Genomic DNA, 19,272 nt, shown 5'->3' with positions numbered 1-19,272 from the left:
ACCCACTCTCTAAGCTCCCACAGTCATTTTACATAATTTCCTGAAACACACACAAACTTGCAACCTCCTCACTGAGTTTGATTTACAGAGGTATGCAGTTGGCTGGTATGTACACTGTTGCGGACAGAGGGAACAGCAGTGTCCTGCTCTATTTGGGTCTTATGACCTGCAGCAGTCTTAACGGTCTCATGATTTGATTGAGCTGGACAATGAATGCCGTGATGAAAAAATACCTCTTTTTTTGCTTTGCCTAAAACTGTGTGTAAAGAGAATCAAGAACAACCATGAGCCACTCATTAATCTTCTATCCAGTATTTGGGAAAATTTGTAGTTAGAACATACAAATCCACTTAAATTGCACAGGAAAGAAGGGAACAGTAAGTGTGTTTGTGATAACAGTACGCAGAAACCTTGCAAAAGCCTTGTGAGGATTGAGAGCTGTGAATTTCTCTCTCAAGAGGTTGGTGAATTGACAGCATCTGACATCTGGAGGTGTGAAGAAACCGTGTTCATGTGCATGTCATGTGTGTTAAGTATGTTCCTACTAAACTAGGCTAGAGTTCTACACATATATATGAGGTGAAAACATGTCTGCTAGGACTGTGGATTCCTTCCTCACAGGAGAGAAGCAATGTGTCACCCTCAAGTGATATTAGGTGCATGTGCTGTTCATGCATGTGGAATCGGGTGTGTTTCAGTGCTACATGATTTGTGAAATGTGTACATGTCCTTTATATGGATTTTCAGGTGTACTGAAGGCTATTTCTTGGTAAAAAAAATACTCTCATTAAGTACAGGGATTACACAGAACAGGACTAAATACTGCCAAGCATGGTAATTTAAATGCACCGTTTTGATTTAGTGGTTTTATGTACACCCATGCTTCCTTTCAAAAAAGATCCTGTAGCCTTTCACAAAGAGACACTCGGTTTCATTCTACTTATTGCATTCAACTGTGTGTACTTGTCAAGTGGCGCATGTATGTCCATACCTTATTTGGCTGTCCGAAGAAGGGATTGCCAGCGCAGCGTTGGTTGATGACGTCTCTGATCAGGTGTTTCTGCCCATTGTAGGTGGTGAGGATGCTGATGCGGTCAGCAGGGTAGCCCAAAAGACGCATGTACATGAACAGAGCCACAGAATATTCTGCCTCCGCCAGGTTCTTCAACAGGAGGAAAAGGAGAGGGTAAGATTAACATTATTATATTTTAGCTATATGATATAGTAGTATAAGTAGTGAGTTAAGGACAAAACTGATGTTTGGGAAACTAACCTCAAAAAACCCATCTTTTGTGTTTGACACCTTTTTCCCCTAATTCTCTTGTAACATCTCGCTGTAGCCCTTTCTCGCCTGTCAAGTGTTTAACTTTCCAGCCAGATAAAAGCCCACTCATTCATGCATGAGTAGCCATCTGATTTGGGCTGGAATTAATTGCCTCAGACAGAGCTCCAACACCATCACTAGTCAGGCTGGGACAAAATGTCCCATTCTAGGATCCCCTACATAAAAGTGAAGAGGGTGAATATTGTATTTTTTACTCTGGCTTTGATATTCATTAAGTGGGAAATAGCTAATTGTGTTCTCAGAAGTGTGACAAAAGGCTGCATCAAAAGTTTCATTACTCAGTCTCATGGCAGAATGTTATCATAATGCACTACCAATATAACAGCATTTTCATTTGTACTGTGAAAGACAAGATTTTCTTGCTTTCTGCTGTAGGTCGTTTCTAGATTTCATACAAAAATGACTATTACAGGAGCAAGGGAACAACACTCTCCTAAACATGTAAACATGCAAACACACAATTACTTATCTCTCATTTCCAATTCTAAATCTCCAGGCTCCCGGGACTCACAACATCACAAGAGTTTGTCCTCCAAATGCAACTAAATGTTAAGGCCAATACTGCATACATCATTCACCTACTTTACAATCAACAAATTCTTCCGCGCGTTCATGTGCATCCTCGCTCCAAGGCTACACTCTGCCCTTCAAATGTGACCAAAAAAAGGCAACAGTATGCATTATTCATCCAGTTTCAATTAAGCCTGGACTGCAACCTCACATCTTTGATAATAATTTATGCAGCCTCATCAACAGTTTCTGGTCCAGCTGCACTGGAGTCAACACATCAAAAACAGTAACAGCCTTTGTTCTTTTTACCCTATTACTTGTCTCCAAATGGCACAAATTCGTATCTTTACACCCTGTTTCTATGAATATTTTATTCAAGGTTGGAAGTGAACCTCAGGTATGAGCTGCTGGTTTTTTTGTGATCATATTTAAAATTAGATCCAAAACGAAAATTACAATGGTGTTTCAACATTACTGTATGAGTATTCAGTCTGGCTGTGATCTCCTATTCCAACATCACGTTTCACCAAAAACTTAAGTACACAGTATTAAGGTAGTAAAGACATCATGTCATTCGAGATTTAAGATCAATGTTGTTTCTGCAAAGCCAAATTTACAGTTGAGCATCTGACTGCATTAAAATACTGATGAGGATATTTTACAGTTTGGTTGCAAAAAAAAAAAAAAAAAAAAAATCATGAGGACCATTAACATATACAAGAGTTTCACACACATGCAAGGAGTAATATCGAAGTAGACATCTGGCTGGCATTTTCAGTTCTCTCCACCTCATGTGCATGTTTAACATAAATGTGATCTAATGCCCTAACACCTCAGAGAACTTGGTAACCATAACAACAGGGTCAGACCCAACCCATTGGAGTTTGAGCCAGTGGCCCGAGGCTACACGAGGACTGTGGAGGATGGAGAGATGAAACAGGAACAGAGATAAATATAAGACAGAAGGTAAGAGAGGCTTGTAGTGTAGGTGCAAACACATAAGAGATAATAGGAGGTATAAATCTAGACTACCTATGTATTCAGTATTCAGCCTGGCCATAAAGAGTAAAGCCTGCCATGCCATTTGCTCTTATGCAATTTAAAATGTAGCCAGCGAAGCAGAAAAAACTACAGTAGCAAGCCCTAGTGGCTGAGTAAAGCCTTTTTCTAACAAAAGAAGATGTGGATTTAGATAAGCATCTACCCTGTACGAGCCATTTGACAACTTTGGAAGCACTATCAACGGGCTGAGATTCAATATAGAAAGTGCTTTAGCAAATGAGCCGAATAAGCGGGAGCAAATCTTTGGACTGTGGAGTGTCTCTGTGCACGCACATGTGTTTGTGCGTATAATGAGCACAGTTCCTGTCTAAGTGTGAAGCACGGTTTGTGCAGTGTTTGTTCAGCTGTGACAGGCATTCGGCATGCACTGGATACAATCGCTTCTCTAGTGTCCAATTTATCCTTTCTGGTTCCTAGGAAAGAGAGAGAGAGAAGGAGGGGTGTGGTGTGTGTGTGTGTGTGTGTGTGTGTGTGTGTGTGTGTCAGGCATAGTGAGCTGAGCTTTACTGGGAAGTCCCTTGAGGAGCCAGAAAATGGCAACAGGCAAATGGAGTTGAGGTTCATGTGACCTGGTGCCTCGAGAAGTGCACATGATCTGAATTAGAACAATAAGTTCTAGTGCTTGCTCATGGTGGATTTGTTGGTCTCTCTCTGTAAATACTATTTTAAGAGTACGTCTAGACCTGCTCTATATGAAAGTGCTTGAGATGACTGTTGTTGTGATATGCGCTATATAAATAAATGAATTGAATTGAATAAGAAGATTCACGCGCACGAGCATGGACAATGTTCAGTGCTGCACTAAGATGAAGCACTGTGATATGTTAGTTGGCCATGTAGCTTCTAAATAAACCAGTCTCTCAATTGATTTATTTTTTATTTAACACCTATTTATATATAATAGGTATATATATTTATATTTCAATAATTAGACAAATTAACTTTTACTTCAAATCAATTGCTGCAGATTTTTATGACTACAAGTTGTGTTGTGTGTGTGTGGTAAAAATGATTATATCTCTAATAACTACTCTGGTTTTAGCTTCCTTCCTTTATTGAAAACAATGGTTTTCCAGAATCACTAAATACCACTGAACAATCCAGTTTAAGTAACCAGTTTTCACTGTTGACATTTGGTAGTTTTGCTGCTATATTTGACAGCAACATTTGGCTTCCTGTGTTGGTGTGGTGCCAAAGTAAACATGCCCCTGTAGTCCCCGCCCCCAGCCCACACACAGTCTTGAGTGTCTCAGCAATGTCATGATGAAACACAATCTGGTTCCTGGTGTGAAGGACAAACCCACTGGTCTTTGCTGGGCAGCCAGTGTTTGCTGCAGACCAAGCAGGGTTATGAATATATCATACAGACTGGTAACTAGACCATTAAATTTTAAAAATGAATGAACTGCTCTACAACAACCAATTCAGAGGAAATGGAGGTTGGGGAGGAATGTGGCTCTCCGCTCTGATGGAACTAAGTGTGCATGAGTGTGTATCTGTGTAAAGGAGTGAATAAATTGTGCTTGTGAACACCTGTGCTACAGATGCACTGAGCACTGGTGTTACATATTGGGTGTTCACAGTTATCCAAACTGAAGTAATGCACACATATTTGGTTCATGCTGCCTATTGCATGAACTCACATTGAAAACATTTTAGTCTTCAATCTCAGTTTTGTTTTAGTCAGCTTTTACGATACATTAATGTTTTTCATTTTCTGAAAATTACTCATTTAGTTGATATAGTCGGTTTTGAAAAACTAATGATTTTACTTTTGTTGTGGATTTCTAAAAGTAGAAATAGGTATGAATATGTAGTATCTCTGGTAGGCAGACAGACAACAGTTGTTCTGTGCATGTTTTATGTGGTGCAGAGTGCACTACTGACCTGATAGAAGTAAGGGTTGGGCTCAGATTCTCCCACCCCATTGAAGTCTTCCACATTAATTAGCTGGAAGTCAAAGGTTATGCCAGGGTTGGGTACCTGGAACTCAGGCAGTTGCTGGACATGAGGTAGGTTCCCCAGGTGTTTGTAGCGCCAGTTGTAGAGATTACACAGGCTGTGGAACAGGGAGACAGAAGCACAAGACACTGCTGTTAGTGTATGCCCTTAAAGTGAGAGGACAACACCAACCACTATCACACTGCATCCTTTGTAAAGTAAGAACTGGCTCTATTATTATGCTCTGCCAGGGTGACCCACCTCGCACGTGCACGGCCCTGCGCATCCAGATCTATGGTGGGCACTCCCAGGCGCACAAACCGGGTGAAGAGAGACTGCTCCATGTTGGAGTACTTCTGGAAGGCCATGTTCTTGATAACAGGGGGCAGTTGGTGGTGGTCTCCAATCATGATCCAACGTTTCAGCCTGCTGTAGCCATCCTCTGGGTTCTGCAGAGAGAGGAAGACAGAAAACATAAGTGGTAAGAACACCTGTCCGTATGAGACTATAGAATATTATCTTTTCCATTGTGCACAATACAGTTTGAACAGTTAATTAGATTTTTCTTTGAATATAGTTATCAAAACAAATATGATAACTTACCCTTAAACGTAGCCATATTAGCTGTATGAATTGAAATCTAATCTTTAAAGTCTAACCTATGTCAACATGTATATTCCCAACTACAACTACCCCATGTTGTCCACCTTGATTCAATTTAATCTCTGTCTAATGACTTGACAATATGATGTAGTGAACAACAACATTTAAGTCAAGAAAGGCAGTGAAGCACGAGGGGCCAGAATAGGCCACATTTTACTCATGTCTACGTCATGCAGCCAGATGTGACTTATTTGGGTCTTGACCTCAGACAAATCGGATATACCCAGCTTTGTAAGTCAAGAGATGATTTAATCACTGAAATAACTAATAAGAGATGAATGGCTGGATAATGAAAGGAAAGGGGAGGAGGGTGAATAAATAGTTTAACTATGACGTATACCTGGCAGGAGGCTCTGGCTATGGCTCACTAGAGAAGAGAGATAAAGAGAGGAGCTCTGGCGAAGTTGTTGGATGAGCTGATGAGCTTAATGATCTCATCTGTAAACAGACATCAGCACTATCTCGGACAATTAGGCACAACTACCAAAGACAAGCACTGTGTTTGGAGCCCATCAGTCAGACCTTAACAGAGAAAAGTCAGGTAGCAGAAGACTGTGTTCTGAGTTAACGATTAAACTGCACTTTCTGTGGAAACTTACAGCAGTGCCTAGGGCCTGGCAGTGAATTTTCAGGCAGGGAATAGGTGTCTATCTTAGTCTTATTCATTAACAATGCACATAAAGTTTTAGCACTTAGGCAGGACAGAGTTACCTGCAGCAATAGAGGGATGAAGGTCTCAATCTCCAGAATCTGAGCAGCCTCTTCCATCAGGATGTTGTCATACTGAAAAAGAGAATCAGAAATTTAACACAACGTAAAGATAGTAAACACAAGTTTAACCAGGTTATTGAGTCTTTGTGTTGACTAGTAAGAGTCTACCTTGAATCCCAGCTCCACCAGGTCATGACGTTTGAGTGCAGCGTGTGTACAGGTCATGGCGATGATTTTGGCCTCCTTCACCAGCAGATACTTGGAGCGGTCCAGTCCACTCCTTAGTAGCTCAAAGGCCCTGAACTCCTTCAAGGGTAGACAAGAGAAAAGGTGAGTCTCAGGTGTAAGTCACTGCACACAGAAAACAGTTAATAAACAGGTGTGATTCAGAGCACATAGCAGAAATAAGTTAAGAGAGACCACAGCCTCCCATAAGCAACTGAAAACTATTTGTCTAAGATCTCTGTGAAAACTTATCTCAGAGTTAGATACCTATTATGTACTCATCTATTTGTAAATGCAGTTATGTTTTGTTTTCTCATTTTCTCACCCTGGGGTTGTGAGCAGAAACTTTAGTAGCTAGTTTAGCAATAGTGACAAAATGATGGATGATTACTTTGAAAGAAGATGGATAAGATGATTATCTAAGGTGAAGGTGAGTTCAATATTCTGAAACACACCGGATACATTATTGTATCTACCCACATTCAATAGAAGTAGGTGTCTGGAAAACTTGAGCCCTAGCACTTTAATAGCTCCAACCAACTGCTGCTACTTTGATTCCTTGGAGATGTCCTCTAATTTCAAACTACAAGACAGTCACAAAAGATGATTAAGTGTCTGGCAACCTACCGTGCCTTTTAATGAAACATATCATTAACATAATCCTTCTGCTTTCTATTCTCATGAGGAGAGACATTCTCCTCTTTTCCCATGATACGGTGATAAAGAGACCAGCCGCATGCTGCTCTGCAGAGAGTATACTTGGTGAAGTTTGCTGTTCAATAACAGCAGCTTGACGAGCACTTTAACACAGATTTTCTTATACGGCTTATACCGTGATGGAAAATTTAGGCAGTTTTTTATCCAATACATGAGTCGGTTCACTTCAGAAAGCCAATATCATGGCAGTGTGAAAACCACACTGTTGGCGGGGGAATATGGGTAAACGGGCATGCTATTTTCAGGTTGCCACACTGGCTGTGTAGGGGCAGCAAAGGGACAGAGGGAATGAGGATGGGAGAAACAGACTCGGACAGCATTGGGGTATAAATATTTGATGTGTTACTATTTTAACATTAATATTAAACCAATCAAAACATGCAGTATTGATGAGATCTATTTTTAACCCTCTTGGTTCCAGTGCTGGCCAAGGGTGAAATCAAGATGGTAAAGATTCAGGGACATTGAGGGGGAAGAGAAAGAGAGAGGAAAAAAAGAAGTAAACAGCAGTAAAGATGTGGTGGGACTGCAGAGGAGGAAACAGGAGATGTCTATTGAGAAGAATCTCAGGAGGCACACATTGTCCCTGTCTACCTGTCTGTCTAGCAATAAATTCTTAGGATATTCCTATGACAGCTTATTCCAAACTGCTTTTACATTTGAAAAGGCAGACAGATACGCAAATTCAGCAGGATGTTGCTTTCCCTACCCTGCACCACAGACAGCAATACCTCTTAATGGGTGTACAGATTTCACTGCAGCATGGGTGAGGCTAAGGGAGGAGGGAGGAGGTGCTGTGATGCAGTGATACAGAGGCCAGCCGGATAAATCAAGGTCACCACACATGTTGGGATATTACCTCCAGCCAATAACTTCTTTATTGCTTTTCTGAGACCTTCTTGGTGTTCCCATAAATCTGAAATGTTATTGTTATGCCTATAGAAATACTCGATGGGCTGAGGAGGAATGATAACACATCTTCAGCTGCGTGTTTGTGAGTTTGAAGGAGTGTGAAAAAGAGTGACAGAGGGAGTAAAAAAGATAAGCAGTAATAGCCGTCATCGTTTCTTTGTGTTGCTTATCTTTTCCAAAGGGTCAGCAGACATATCTACAGGTACACAAGTACTGCTAAGTATCTTATATAATGATTCACTCTGTCAACTGAAGCAAAGAGACAGGTGATGACTAAAAATCTGAGATGCAAAAGTGGCAGAGGAGCTACTCATAAGCAGACACATCCACAAAGAGACAGTCAGTGTCTGACCAATTACTGTTAATCTACAACAACCTGTCACCATGGTGGCCGGTAAGGCACGGTTACTTGTGCATGTGGGACTGTTCAACACCTGGACACACAGCTGGTTAACAGTCTGCAACATCAAATACAGCTGACATAGTCTGTGTGTGTGTGTCTGTGTTTGAGTCAGAGAAGGACGTGTTTACCTCTGATTTCTTGGAGACTGTGTGTTGTGTGCTTCTGTATGCGTTATTTGCTCCTGTGCATTTTAATGTAAAACACATCGAATTGAACTATAATGACAGGTGCTCTATAATAAAACGCCTCGCCTTATTGCACTCAAGTAACCTCTTTACATCCCACTGGGTGTTGTTCAGCAGTGGGTGAATGTGTATACTGTGTGTGTGGGTACTTGTGCCTGTGTGTGTGTGTGTGTGTCTGTGGCCTCCTTACTTCCAGCTGGGTAAATATTTTCTTGATGTGGCGGTAGCAGCCCTCTGCAATGTCCATGTCCTCTTCATACGACCGACCCTTGAAGACAGGCTGGGGGGCGTTGGAGAAGTACTTGTGGAAGGGGAAGTGTGCAGCCACAGCCGTCCGCTGCCACTTTCCTTGCCCTGTTTAGGCCTGACCTTGCTCATGTACTCTTCCCAGCGAGATATCACCTGTAATGGGCACAGAGAGGAGACATATAGCACCTTCTGAATAGTCTGAGCCAGGTAGATTCTGTGTTAAGCATCAACTGCAGAGTATCACACTTCCAAATAAGTAAGTTCTTGAAAGATGGGGTGAATTGATATGCATGACTGCTGCAACTGAAAATATATTAACTGACAAATTAACACTAAAGCACCATGGTACCACAGTTGTGCTTAAATTTAGAAAATCACAAAAAAAACCTGCATTAGTTGATGGGGGTTTAATGTTTAACAAAATGCTGTATGAGCACACATGGGGTTTTGCCTGGCTCTGCCCAGCCTAAATGATGCTTGCTGTATTTTCTTTATAATTATTTGACCATAGCTAAAAGCACATTACACATAAATTAACAAAATGAGAACAGATAGCCTCACTCTTACAGAGGTGGCCCTGCTGAGCACCTAATCAACCAGCTTCAACCAAACAGCAGGATAGCCTAGATCTATAAATACCCTTGTGGAAAAAACAACAACTTTAAGGATAACATTAATGAGTCTGCTGGAGGACTCCGCTTAATTATGTGTTAAGTATCTGTCTGTACGGACTGTTAAGACCACCATCGAAACCTTAAGTACATCCACATATACATCATTATCATAGATTGCTGATGGAGAAGTGTGCTTGTGGTCACAGATTCACCACACTAACAACTTCATGACCTCTGCATTTTCAAATGTCACAGACCTACACTGATGGCCAGTTTTAAGAGCTAAAATAAATACAAGAACTCAGCTTAAATGAAGTGTGGGTTGAGAACTGAATCTCCATGCAGCATCACATTAATAAGGAACCACAGTGCTGTCTGTGTGTGTGTGTGTGTGTGTGTGTGTGTGTGTGCGAGGGAGGGAGAGACCACTTACAGGCTGCTGGCAAGGTGCAAAAATGGCAGCACGAACACCATTATAAACTGACACTGAGGCTCAGTTAACAGCCATGGTATCTGTTATGGCTTTGACTCATCAACTATCTGCAATAAGATTTAGTTTGAGCAATGACCATCTCTAAAAACTATGTCACTGGCATCTTTGCACTGTTTCTAAATGTCTCACGTTACTGTTATGATGTGATGTGATGCTTCAACTGCTGACAGTTGCTTGTTTTTTTCTTCTTCAGTAAAAAAAAAAAAAAAAGGGTTGGATATTAAATTGAGCTCCCTGTGACACTGAATATGACAGTTATACCCTGCACTTCTTCATGTTACAAATGTCTATTTTAGAGCCCTCCTAGTGAAGCATGAGAATGCAAGTAAGTAATTGTCTGCAGTGGCATTTTTTCCCGCAGCCCGGGAGGACAGCGATAATTAGGTGACAGGAATAAACAGCGAGGGCTGAGATTGTTTCGAGGTATTTGCAGTCTAGGCAAAAAAAAAAAAAAAAAAGCAGCGAGTCAAGTCTGGGGAATGGAAACTTCAATAATGTCTGGATCTGATTGGCATGAATATGTCTGAGGAAGAGGACAGACAATACAGAAATCTATTCTAATTCATTCTGCAAAATGTCTCCTGGATCCCCCTAACTCCCTCCCTCTCGCTCGCTCGCTATAAATCAATATTAATATCCAAACACAAATTTCAAGGATGTTTAGTGGCTTAATAGTAGGATGGAGAGGTGCGGCTGGTTTTGCTGAATCTTTATGCAAAGTGCAAAATCAGAAGCATAGTCCTATGCAACGATGACTCATGACTCAACAGTCACAGTTTTTTTCTCTTTTCTTTTCTCTGCTATGTAACAAAAACACATACACACCTAGTAACAGTCTTACCTGGTAGAGGTAGAAGTGTCCAGCAGTCTCACAGGTGTAAGACACATCTCCTGGGACATCCAAGCTCTCCTGTAACCTCCCCACCTCTCTGAGGAGCTCCAGCCTTCTGGCTAGTACATAGTTTACTCTGCCATATCTGGAAAAAAGACAGTACAGTATAGTTGGCCAACAATCCAAACAGTTTACTTTTTATATACAGATAAACACACAGTTACAATCATATGGGGCAATGAAGATGTCACAAAATTGATGTTGTGACATGCTGGTGTAGCAACCCACACAGAGATGCATGTAACAAACAGTTAACATAATGGTTCCTCTAATTGTGGATTGAGCCTCTGATCTGATCTGGGGTCACTTCACATCCCAGCATCAGATTGTTTATTGTCCATGAACTGATTAACAGAGCAGAGTTGATCTTAATCTGAAGGTTGTTGAGTTGATTGTGTGGAATTTTGGTAGTAATTGCCCTGATTGTGTTTCTGCCCTTGGCTCAGAGCTCGCAGGTGCTCAACTTCTGGTCACCTGAGGACATATAGTGTTTTACAGATTGTAAATATGACCCTTGATAAAAGAGGTTAAGGAGGGCAATGACTGTCACTGACTGCACACACAAGGTTTGTTTAGTTTCTATCATGCATCCTATTGTGCAGCTGAACAATACAGCTTAAAAGCAATTAGCAGGTGGCAGCAAGACAAGCAGCACGCACACACAGGAAGTAGGAGGGGTCACAGGGTAATAGTAGAGGTGAACTCTATTTTTAGACCATGTGCAAAGATCCTCAGTCAGCGGATGACTCAAAGACGATCACACTGATTTTCCTGTTTGACCTGAATAAACTTAAATAAAAATGGGGAGTGACCTTGATTCCCAGGATGACAGACTTGTAATGCATTCAGCTATGCTCTGAGACAGAAGCCCAAAATAGAAACACAGGTGTGAACAACAGTCTGCATTTATTAACATGCTTTTAGCGTTATTTATTTATTTATCTTTTAATCAAATATATGTAAAACTTGCACACAACAGCAGCAACTGTACTCGGACCTGGATGAGGACACTGATTTTAATTTCCACCTTGAGCAGAAGGGGCATCATGACATTTCATTTACAGAAATTAGTTTTTTTTTTTTTTAACCAAGAATCTAGGGTGCAAATAAATACTGTCAACAGCTAAATGTGATCTCCCCTATTTTTCACTCTAAAAATCTCATTAAAACTGTACAAAATTCATCATGAAATGCAGGGAGGCATTGTTAATTGATAGTGCTGTAGCTTTCCCTTTGTTAGGCATTCGGAGGAGCACTGCCTTCCATTTTTCATCTCATATACAGTGTTAATTAAAACTCTCCGGCTCTTTCCTCTTGCTGGTGTCAGTGGGGTGGAAGGAGTGTGGAGTCTGCATGTTGTTATGAGGCAGCCAGGCAGGCGGGAACATATTAAATGCTGCTAGCCAGAGCTCTTTCTCTTCTTTGTTGCTGCATAATTTAAGAATGTAATAGACTGCTTCCATGTGCAGAGCTCACTTCCACACAACACTATTCATACTTAAGTCACATACTCACACTGAGCAGTCGTCTCACATAGCGACATGCATAACCCCTCCCTCCTCTGGAACTGTTGCTAAGAGCTATAGGGTACAATTTGCTCAGTGCCACAGATGGATAAGGTGGTAATTAACAATGTAGGCTATAAGAGAACTTTAAATAGTAGCAGCATTAAAACTTAATAAAATTCAATAACAGTGAGCTATATATATTCAAAGGCAGGCTAGTAAAAAAGAGAAGGTTCTGGCTTATTCATCTAATAATGCTGTTAAATAAGCAGCGGTCATGATAGAACTGTAAATGTTTTGGGTATCGTGAGATAATCTCTTTTTCTCAAGTATGTCATGAGTGCTTAAAGTGCACTCCCCTCCTTCTCCTTCCCCATCTCACCATGTCTCAGTAGTGAGGACTGAGTCACTATCCTTCAAGGCATTACACACACAAACACAGACACACACACACATGCAGAGTGGAGCTTACAAAAAAGACGTGGGTGAGAGAGAGCTGGGAACTACTGGAGCTTCCTTAAAAGGACTCTAGTGATTCTTGTCTGAGGCTATTTGTTCTGTTCTCTGCCACCAGTGCAGTATAAGGAACAGCAGTACTCTGTGTTTTATGTGCCCATTAGGGTGTAGACAAAGAAAGTTCTAAAACAACTAGTGTTGGCTGTATGTTGGCTTCATCAAATTACAGTCAGGTAATGTTACCCAGCACAGATTTAAGAGGGGCTCTTTCCTGAGCTGAGTTAAATTAGCATTCTAAAAGTCTTTAAAATCTGAAATTAAATGTATTTATTCATGTAATTTGTAATTTATTCATGCATTTAAACATTTAATTATTCCATCATATTGTTGTAAATGAATTATTAACTAAATGGTTTTATGTAGGAGGTCAGAAGATGACAACATTACTACAGCTCCTTCCCAGATTTCACAAAAGTTCTTAAACATTTTGTAATTTAACTTATTTGTACACACTACACTACATTGTATAAATATTTGCCAGAATTTGTTTTTCTTATTTTGGTCAGCCACAACTACAACTACAAATTTGACATGATAAAGACATATTTTGGAACTGGGGTAATTTGGATTAACATTGTTTACTAAAATAAGTTTTCAAAACATCTAGAATGACTCATTATTTATGACTTTTTGCCAGCTCTGTAAACATTTCAAGCAATCCTTGGCATTTCAAGATTTTCCATGTCTGTGGTGCATCTATGCATCTCTCTCAACTTGGCTGTTTGCCACCTACCTCTACTTGAAAATTATTCTCTGACTGACTAGTACAAGCACGTACAAGGTTAGTTCTTGTGGTCCAGAATAGCGATGAGAGGGTTAACCAGACAGACATTGCCTCTGAATGCAGGGCTGCAGGGAGAGATCCCTTACACTGGTGGGAAGGCCTAAGAGGCCAATGATGCCTAATGAAGATAAAACAGGTTCCTGGCCTGGCATATGGGAGTATCGAGTAGCCCTGTCACTGTGTTGGCTCAGACTAATTATGTATGCGGGCAGCTGGGCTGCTTTAATACATGTATGCTTGTGTACGTGTGTATGTGTGTATATGTGGTGCTGGCTGTGATCAAACTGTGAGGGTTGCCTCTGTGGTGCATATGCACACTAAGTCTACAATTTGTTGAATGCACTTTCACACTTGCATGTGTGAATTCAAGTTGTCTCAATTTTCACATGTGCATCTCTGTTTGTTTAGGTGCATCTATCTGTGTGTGTGTTCTCTCTCCACCTGTCCCTTGCTGTTCTCACCTGCTGAAGTCCTTCTCGGTCTCCAGCTCCTCCTCTCCATGGCCCAGACGCAGGAGGTGACGCTCGTCGATGTCAAGAGCCATGATCTTTTCAAACAGCTGGTTCAGAGCCTGGTGTAGAGTGAAGCATGATGACAAGTATGATCAAACAAGGAAAACTCTTTCTTTGATATGTGTGTGTGTGTGTGTGTGTGTGTATATAATGTCATCCATCAACAGTACATGTACATATAAACTTGTTTTGACTTTCCATTTTGAATCCCTATGAATTTGGTTCAAGTCTTGATGCAGTGCTGTTGTCAATGTGTTATTTGAGGTATTTAGCTGGCTATGCTTCATCATTATACCCAACTATACTTCTTGTGGGTAAGGTTCCTTTTGGCAAGCTTCCACTGGTGTAAAACAACAGCAGATTACTTTATGATTAAATACTGAGGGGGGAAGACCGGGGCACAAGGGAGCTTAGATTTTAATTTTTCCTCCAAGGTTTGATTATGACTATCGCCTGATTAATGGGCAGCTCTGAGCAAAAGCTGTAAATTCTCCTGACAGCTTCACTGTTTTTGAGGAGAGTGTTCTAGAAACTTTTCAGATATCAGAACTGGCTTTGTGTGTAGATGTACTGTGTGTGTGTGTGTGTGTGTGTGTGTGTGTGTGTGTGTGTGTGTGTGTATGGGTTAACCTGGTTTGAATGTGTGACTATGAGGGTCCTCTGCTCAGGAAAGTTGTGGTAGAGGTTTGAGATGATCTGAACAGCAACATCTGTCTTTCCAGTACCTGGTGGTCCGACAACCTGGAGACAAGACAGAGGTGAAGAATGGGTGGAAAGAAAGACACATGTTTTTTTTTTTTTTTTAACAGAAAAGAAACAGCAGAATGAGGATGAGCACAATCAGAAGTTAGGTTACAGTGCAAAGGCGCTTCCCCTGTAGATAATCTAGTGGTTGTGACAGCTAGGCCGTGGGCATGTCAGAACGGGCTACGCTAGTGCCCTATCGTTAGCCATGCTCAGATGGACCCAGTGCAATGTGGTGTCGCCTGGCATGCCAAGACAGTCCTGTTGACTGCACAGATGGGCGAGGAAACAGAGCTGCTGCTGCTATAGGAGGTGTAAGTATCTTTCAAGCCTCTCTTTTGTACTTTTGTACTATTATCTGAATGCTAGTAACACTTCATCACTGTATACAAGTTACCATGATAACAAGCCTCATATTTACTTAGCTGTGGGGGGGGGCATTACATCTAATTCATTAAATAAATATTCATGAAACGGGCTGGTCTTAGTGTGGGTCTCTCAGGTGAGTAATTTCTGCTAAAAATAGTAAGCACAATTAGATATTCCTGCATAAATCAGTTCATAATCAGCGCCTTGGTTTCACTACATGAAAGCCATGGTAGGCAGGCTGGGAGGTAGTGTGTGTGTGTGTGTGTGTTGGTTATGGCTGCTAATGACTGTCACACATGCCAAGAAGGAAGGTTAGAGGGAGTAAGGAGAGGAGCAGAAGAGGGTACGCATGCAGAGTTGTTTTATGACTCTGCTGATAGCCTGCTTGCCACATTTACCTCAGCTGGCTGCACAATAAATAACTCAGACCTCACTGCCAGCTTCCAGTCACCACAGTGGAATGGCACTTTTGTCAAAACAGTGTATGTTACACTACACTACAGATATAACAGCAGGCTGGAATGACACTGCAGTTGATATGCATATGAACTGCGTGTATGCATAGTAATCCTGCTTCATTTTATGTGTGGCTGAACATTTCACAGGCAATGCCAAAATTACAGAGTGGGGTTTCAGGGAAATTTGTCATCGCTCTGCATGAGTGATGGAGACAGGGACATCAAACAACAGCATATTTACTGTTGAGGGAATTCCCTCGGTATACCTCACAAAGATTAATGACTGCAAATCTTTGGCTTCATAACAGTGAGCTGGAACGGTGTGCACCTGCAGTATCAGCACTCACTGGACCGACAAGAAGCTTCGCCCAGACAGCATCACGCTCACTCAAGGATATGCATGATAACTTTATATGGCTGGATTTAAAATATAGTTTGTCCTCCTAATTAAGTCCCCTATCTTCTGAGACACACTTTTTCAGCTGAATCCAGATATTCAACCATAAAACTTACAATTAAACACTAAGTACAAAATCCTTACCATGGTGAGTCCAGGCTGCATCCCAGCTCGAATGGCTTCAATCTGAGTCGGCGTGAACTGAATTGTATTCCTGTAGGAAATTTACATTGCAGATATTAATATAACATGTAATTAGCTGAAAATACTGAAGGGCCTTGACAGCATAAACACATTTGTTTTCAAATGTTTTCATTTGTTTTTTTAAGAGATGCTTAATGCTGCAAGTTTTTTGGGACCATCTTGAAAGATTACCCCAGAGACATGTTGTTGCTAAGAAGATTTAAATATCAAAGTGCAAACTGGAAATCCTAAAACACCACCAGATCTTAAATTTTGATGAAAGGCAATTATTTTCTGGTGTTATAATGAGTGCAGGGATATTAAAGCATTTTCCATTCACCTTTAATTGCATAAAAATTTCCATCTATTACTGTAGGCACAACAACAACCAAAATAGCCACCACATTACATGGCAAACAAGCCAGAAGAGATACCATGGAGACAAGCACAGGCAAACAAATCAAAATAGTGAGGCCCAGAGTAGGGTACCAACAATAAGCATTTGACTTGAACCTCTGTACTGTTCCATACTAAGATGATGTTTTAGATAGAGGGTAAGTACTCATGGTATGCTACAATGTAATACACACTTGGCTGGAATGACTGCTATCATACTTTATGCTGTGGGCTGAAGTTCTAGTTAAGGTGTGACCATCTTTAAATAGGTCAGTGTTCTGACTTCAGAGAGATGTCAAGGTGTAAACAAACACTGAACAACTTTTTGACCCCTAATGGGAAGGCCTGAATCTTGGCTTGGACCTCTCACCGTTTGGGCTGGTTGTAGGGATATGGCCCACGGTTGGGGGTGACATAGGGCTCAACGACCAAAGTCAAGTCTTCCTCTTTGTCCTCCACTTCCTCATCAGCCTTCCTCTTCTTCCCTTTGTCTGTTTTAGTTCAAGATGGGGAACTTGATTCTGGAAAAGCAAAAGCAGGAGGGAAGAGAGGGATTATTGTGGCCATAACACGATAGGATACAGTAGGTTAAAAAAAAAAAAAAGTAAAATTTTACGTCTAAAAATTTACTTTGATTAAGGTAAACAACTATGGCCTTTCTCATTTTCATTTGATAATTGGATCTTTGGCTTTCACCTGAAAGGGGGGACTTGCAGTTCGGGATTCTCCTCTGTGACTTTTATGGTGTGACCAGGGAAACATGAACGCAAATGGTCCAGGGACAGGAAGGTGTCATTGAAGTCCAATGTGGAGATCTGATTGGGCATTTTGGAATAGTGGGCACTGCCTGGGTCTCCGTAGCCTAGGATAATGTCATGAAGCCAGTCTGGGACAACACACTCTGTGTTCATCAGGTTTCTGATGGTCTCTAGCACTGCCTGAAACAGAGAAAGAAATGTGTGACAGATATCAAACCAATAGACTGTAAAGTTCAAAAACTGAGAACTTGAAGGAGAAAAAATCTGACTGTGTGAGGCACATCAAACAACAGACAGCCATCCCACAAGAGGTGGTTTAGCAGGATAAGAATAGCTTTATAGTGGGCTGGTGGAACAGCAGGTAATTTGTATGTCTGTCAATTATATTTTAATGAGCTGCAAACTGTCTAATACCCTGTGCATCAAACAATGTGTGGGGAATTGTGTTTACTTTTATCTGTGTCACACATCAAAGATGGAGAAGATGTTTTTTGAATACCCATTAGTTCCTGTGCTTTTCAAATTCAAGAAGGGGAAGAAAAAAAAAAAAGGAAACACTTCAAAAACATCTGTCATTGCCCCGGCTGTGAAAGACAGAAATGGGTGTGCGGAATTAGAAAAAGCAGATTTGACAAAGCCGTAATGAGAAGCTCTCAAATAAAAGGATGTGATAAAAACCAAAGGGTTTTATACATGCTTAACATTCCAAAAAAATGTTGAACAAAATGGGGCAAAACAAGATAAGACAGATGGGATTGTTAACAAAAGTTTCACATAATCGCATGGATAACTTCTTTGACCTGCCGAAAAACTTGATTCTGTGAAAATATCAATGTTAACCTTTAACAGCAGGACTCTACTGGGAACACCTGTGTGTTATACTGACAATATAACATGCTTTTGCTTTCCTACAGAGAGTACACTATACAATGTTGGCTTGCTGCCACAAGGGGATTCTTAAAGGTGAGAGAGGTGGCAGTGCATATGACATGAATACCCAGTGAGAAGTGTCTCTCATTGGGATCATTGAGAGGGCCTTGAGTGGGTGGTAATCTCAGAGCTGCCCTGGCCCCAACCTTATAGCCACAATTCCCCTGAGAGTATAATATGTGTGATACATCACTCAAGAGGTGGTGTTGGTAGGACCAGAGCTCAAGGTCTGCAGATAAAGCACTCAAATGCATTGTGCAGTGAGAGGTGATCTGTGTATTTCCGCAAGTGGTCCAAACCTTGAAATTATTCTCCTTGGGTTTGCGTCTCATGATGATGTTGAAAGTCTCATACGGGTCTTCAGTGCCGCTCTGAATACTGCTGGTCATGTCCTGTTGGTACTGGTTCGGGTCCAGCCATACACGGAATGTTCTCACGTCTCCTCGCAGCTTGGGCTTTGGTTCAGGTCCTGGAACAGAGTGGCAGGGAGAATACTTGTTAGAGCAAGGAGGTCATATTAACCTTAAGTGATAAATATAGAGGTAATAAATCCAAGTTTGTATGGCCTTTTTCAAAACACTGTTACCAAGTGTACAATCAAAATAAAAACCTACAAATAGACCAGGACTGTAAAATAGAAAACAGAAAATGCTGCAGAAGGACAAAGGTCAATATTAAAACTGCATCTAAATCAGCTAATTCTCAGAGGAAAAACCAGGACTTCAATATAATTTCCATCCTATCCCTACATGAAAAAATAAACGCCTTTAAAAGGAGCTCACCCTGGCTTGCCTTGCT

The 19,272-nt window shown here is 41.1% G+C and overlaps 1 protein-coding gene across 1 annotated transcript in view; it reads right to left on the bottom strand.

Annotated features, from left to right (window-relative positions):
* aqr (aquarius intron-binding spliceosomal factor) overlaps window positions 1-19,272 on the bottom strand; it is a 50,800-nt gene that overhangs the window by 14,997 nt on the left and 16,531 nt on the right. The window contains 15 exon segments of the mRNA XM_018663628.2: window positions 992-1,162; window positions 4,805-4,976; window positions 5,120-5,307; window positions 6,233-6,304; window positions 6,401-6,538; window positions 8,865-9,029; window positions 9,032-9,076; window positions 10,872-11,007; window positions 14,189-14,298; window positions 14,870-14,980; window positions 16,352-16,421; window positions 17,157-17,290; window positions 17,292-17,307; window positions 17,483-17,724; window positions 18,774-18,943. Coding sequence (XP_018519144.2) covers window positions 992-1,162; window positions 4,805-4,976; window positions 5,120-5,307; window positions 6,233-6,304; window positions 6,401-6,538; window positions 8,865-9,029; window positions 9,032-9,076; window positions 10,872-11,007; window positions 14,189-14,298; window positions 14,870-14,980; window positions 16,352-16,421; window positions 17,157-17,290; window positions 17,292-17,307; window positions 17,483-17,724; window positions 18,774-18,943 — 1,940 coding nt within the window.

Source organism: Lates calcarifer, linkage group LG19 (genome assembly GCF_001640805.2).
Source record: "Lates calcarifer isolate ASB-BC8 linkage group LG19, TLL_Latcal_v3, whole genome shotgun sequence".
In the NCBI taxonomy this organism is placed as follows: domain Eukaryota; kingdom Metazoa; phylum Chordata; class Actinopteri; family Centropomidae; genus Lates; species Lates calcarifer.
This window is presented reverse-complemented; position numbering and strand designations above follow the sequence as displayed.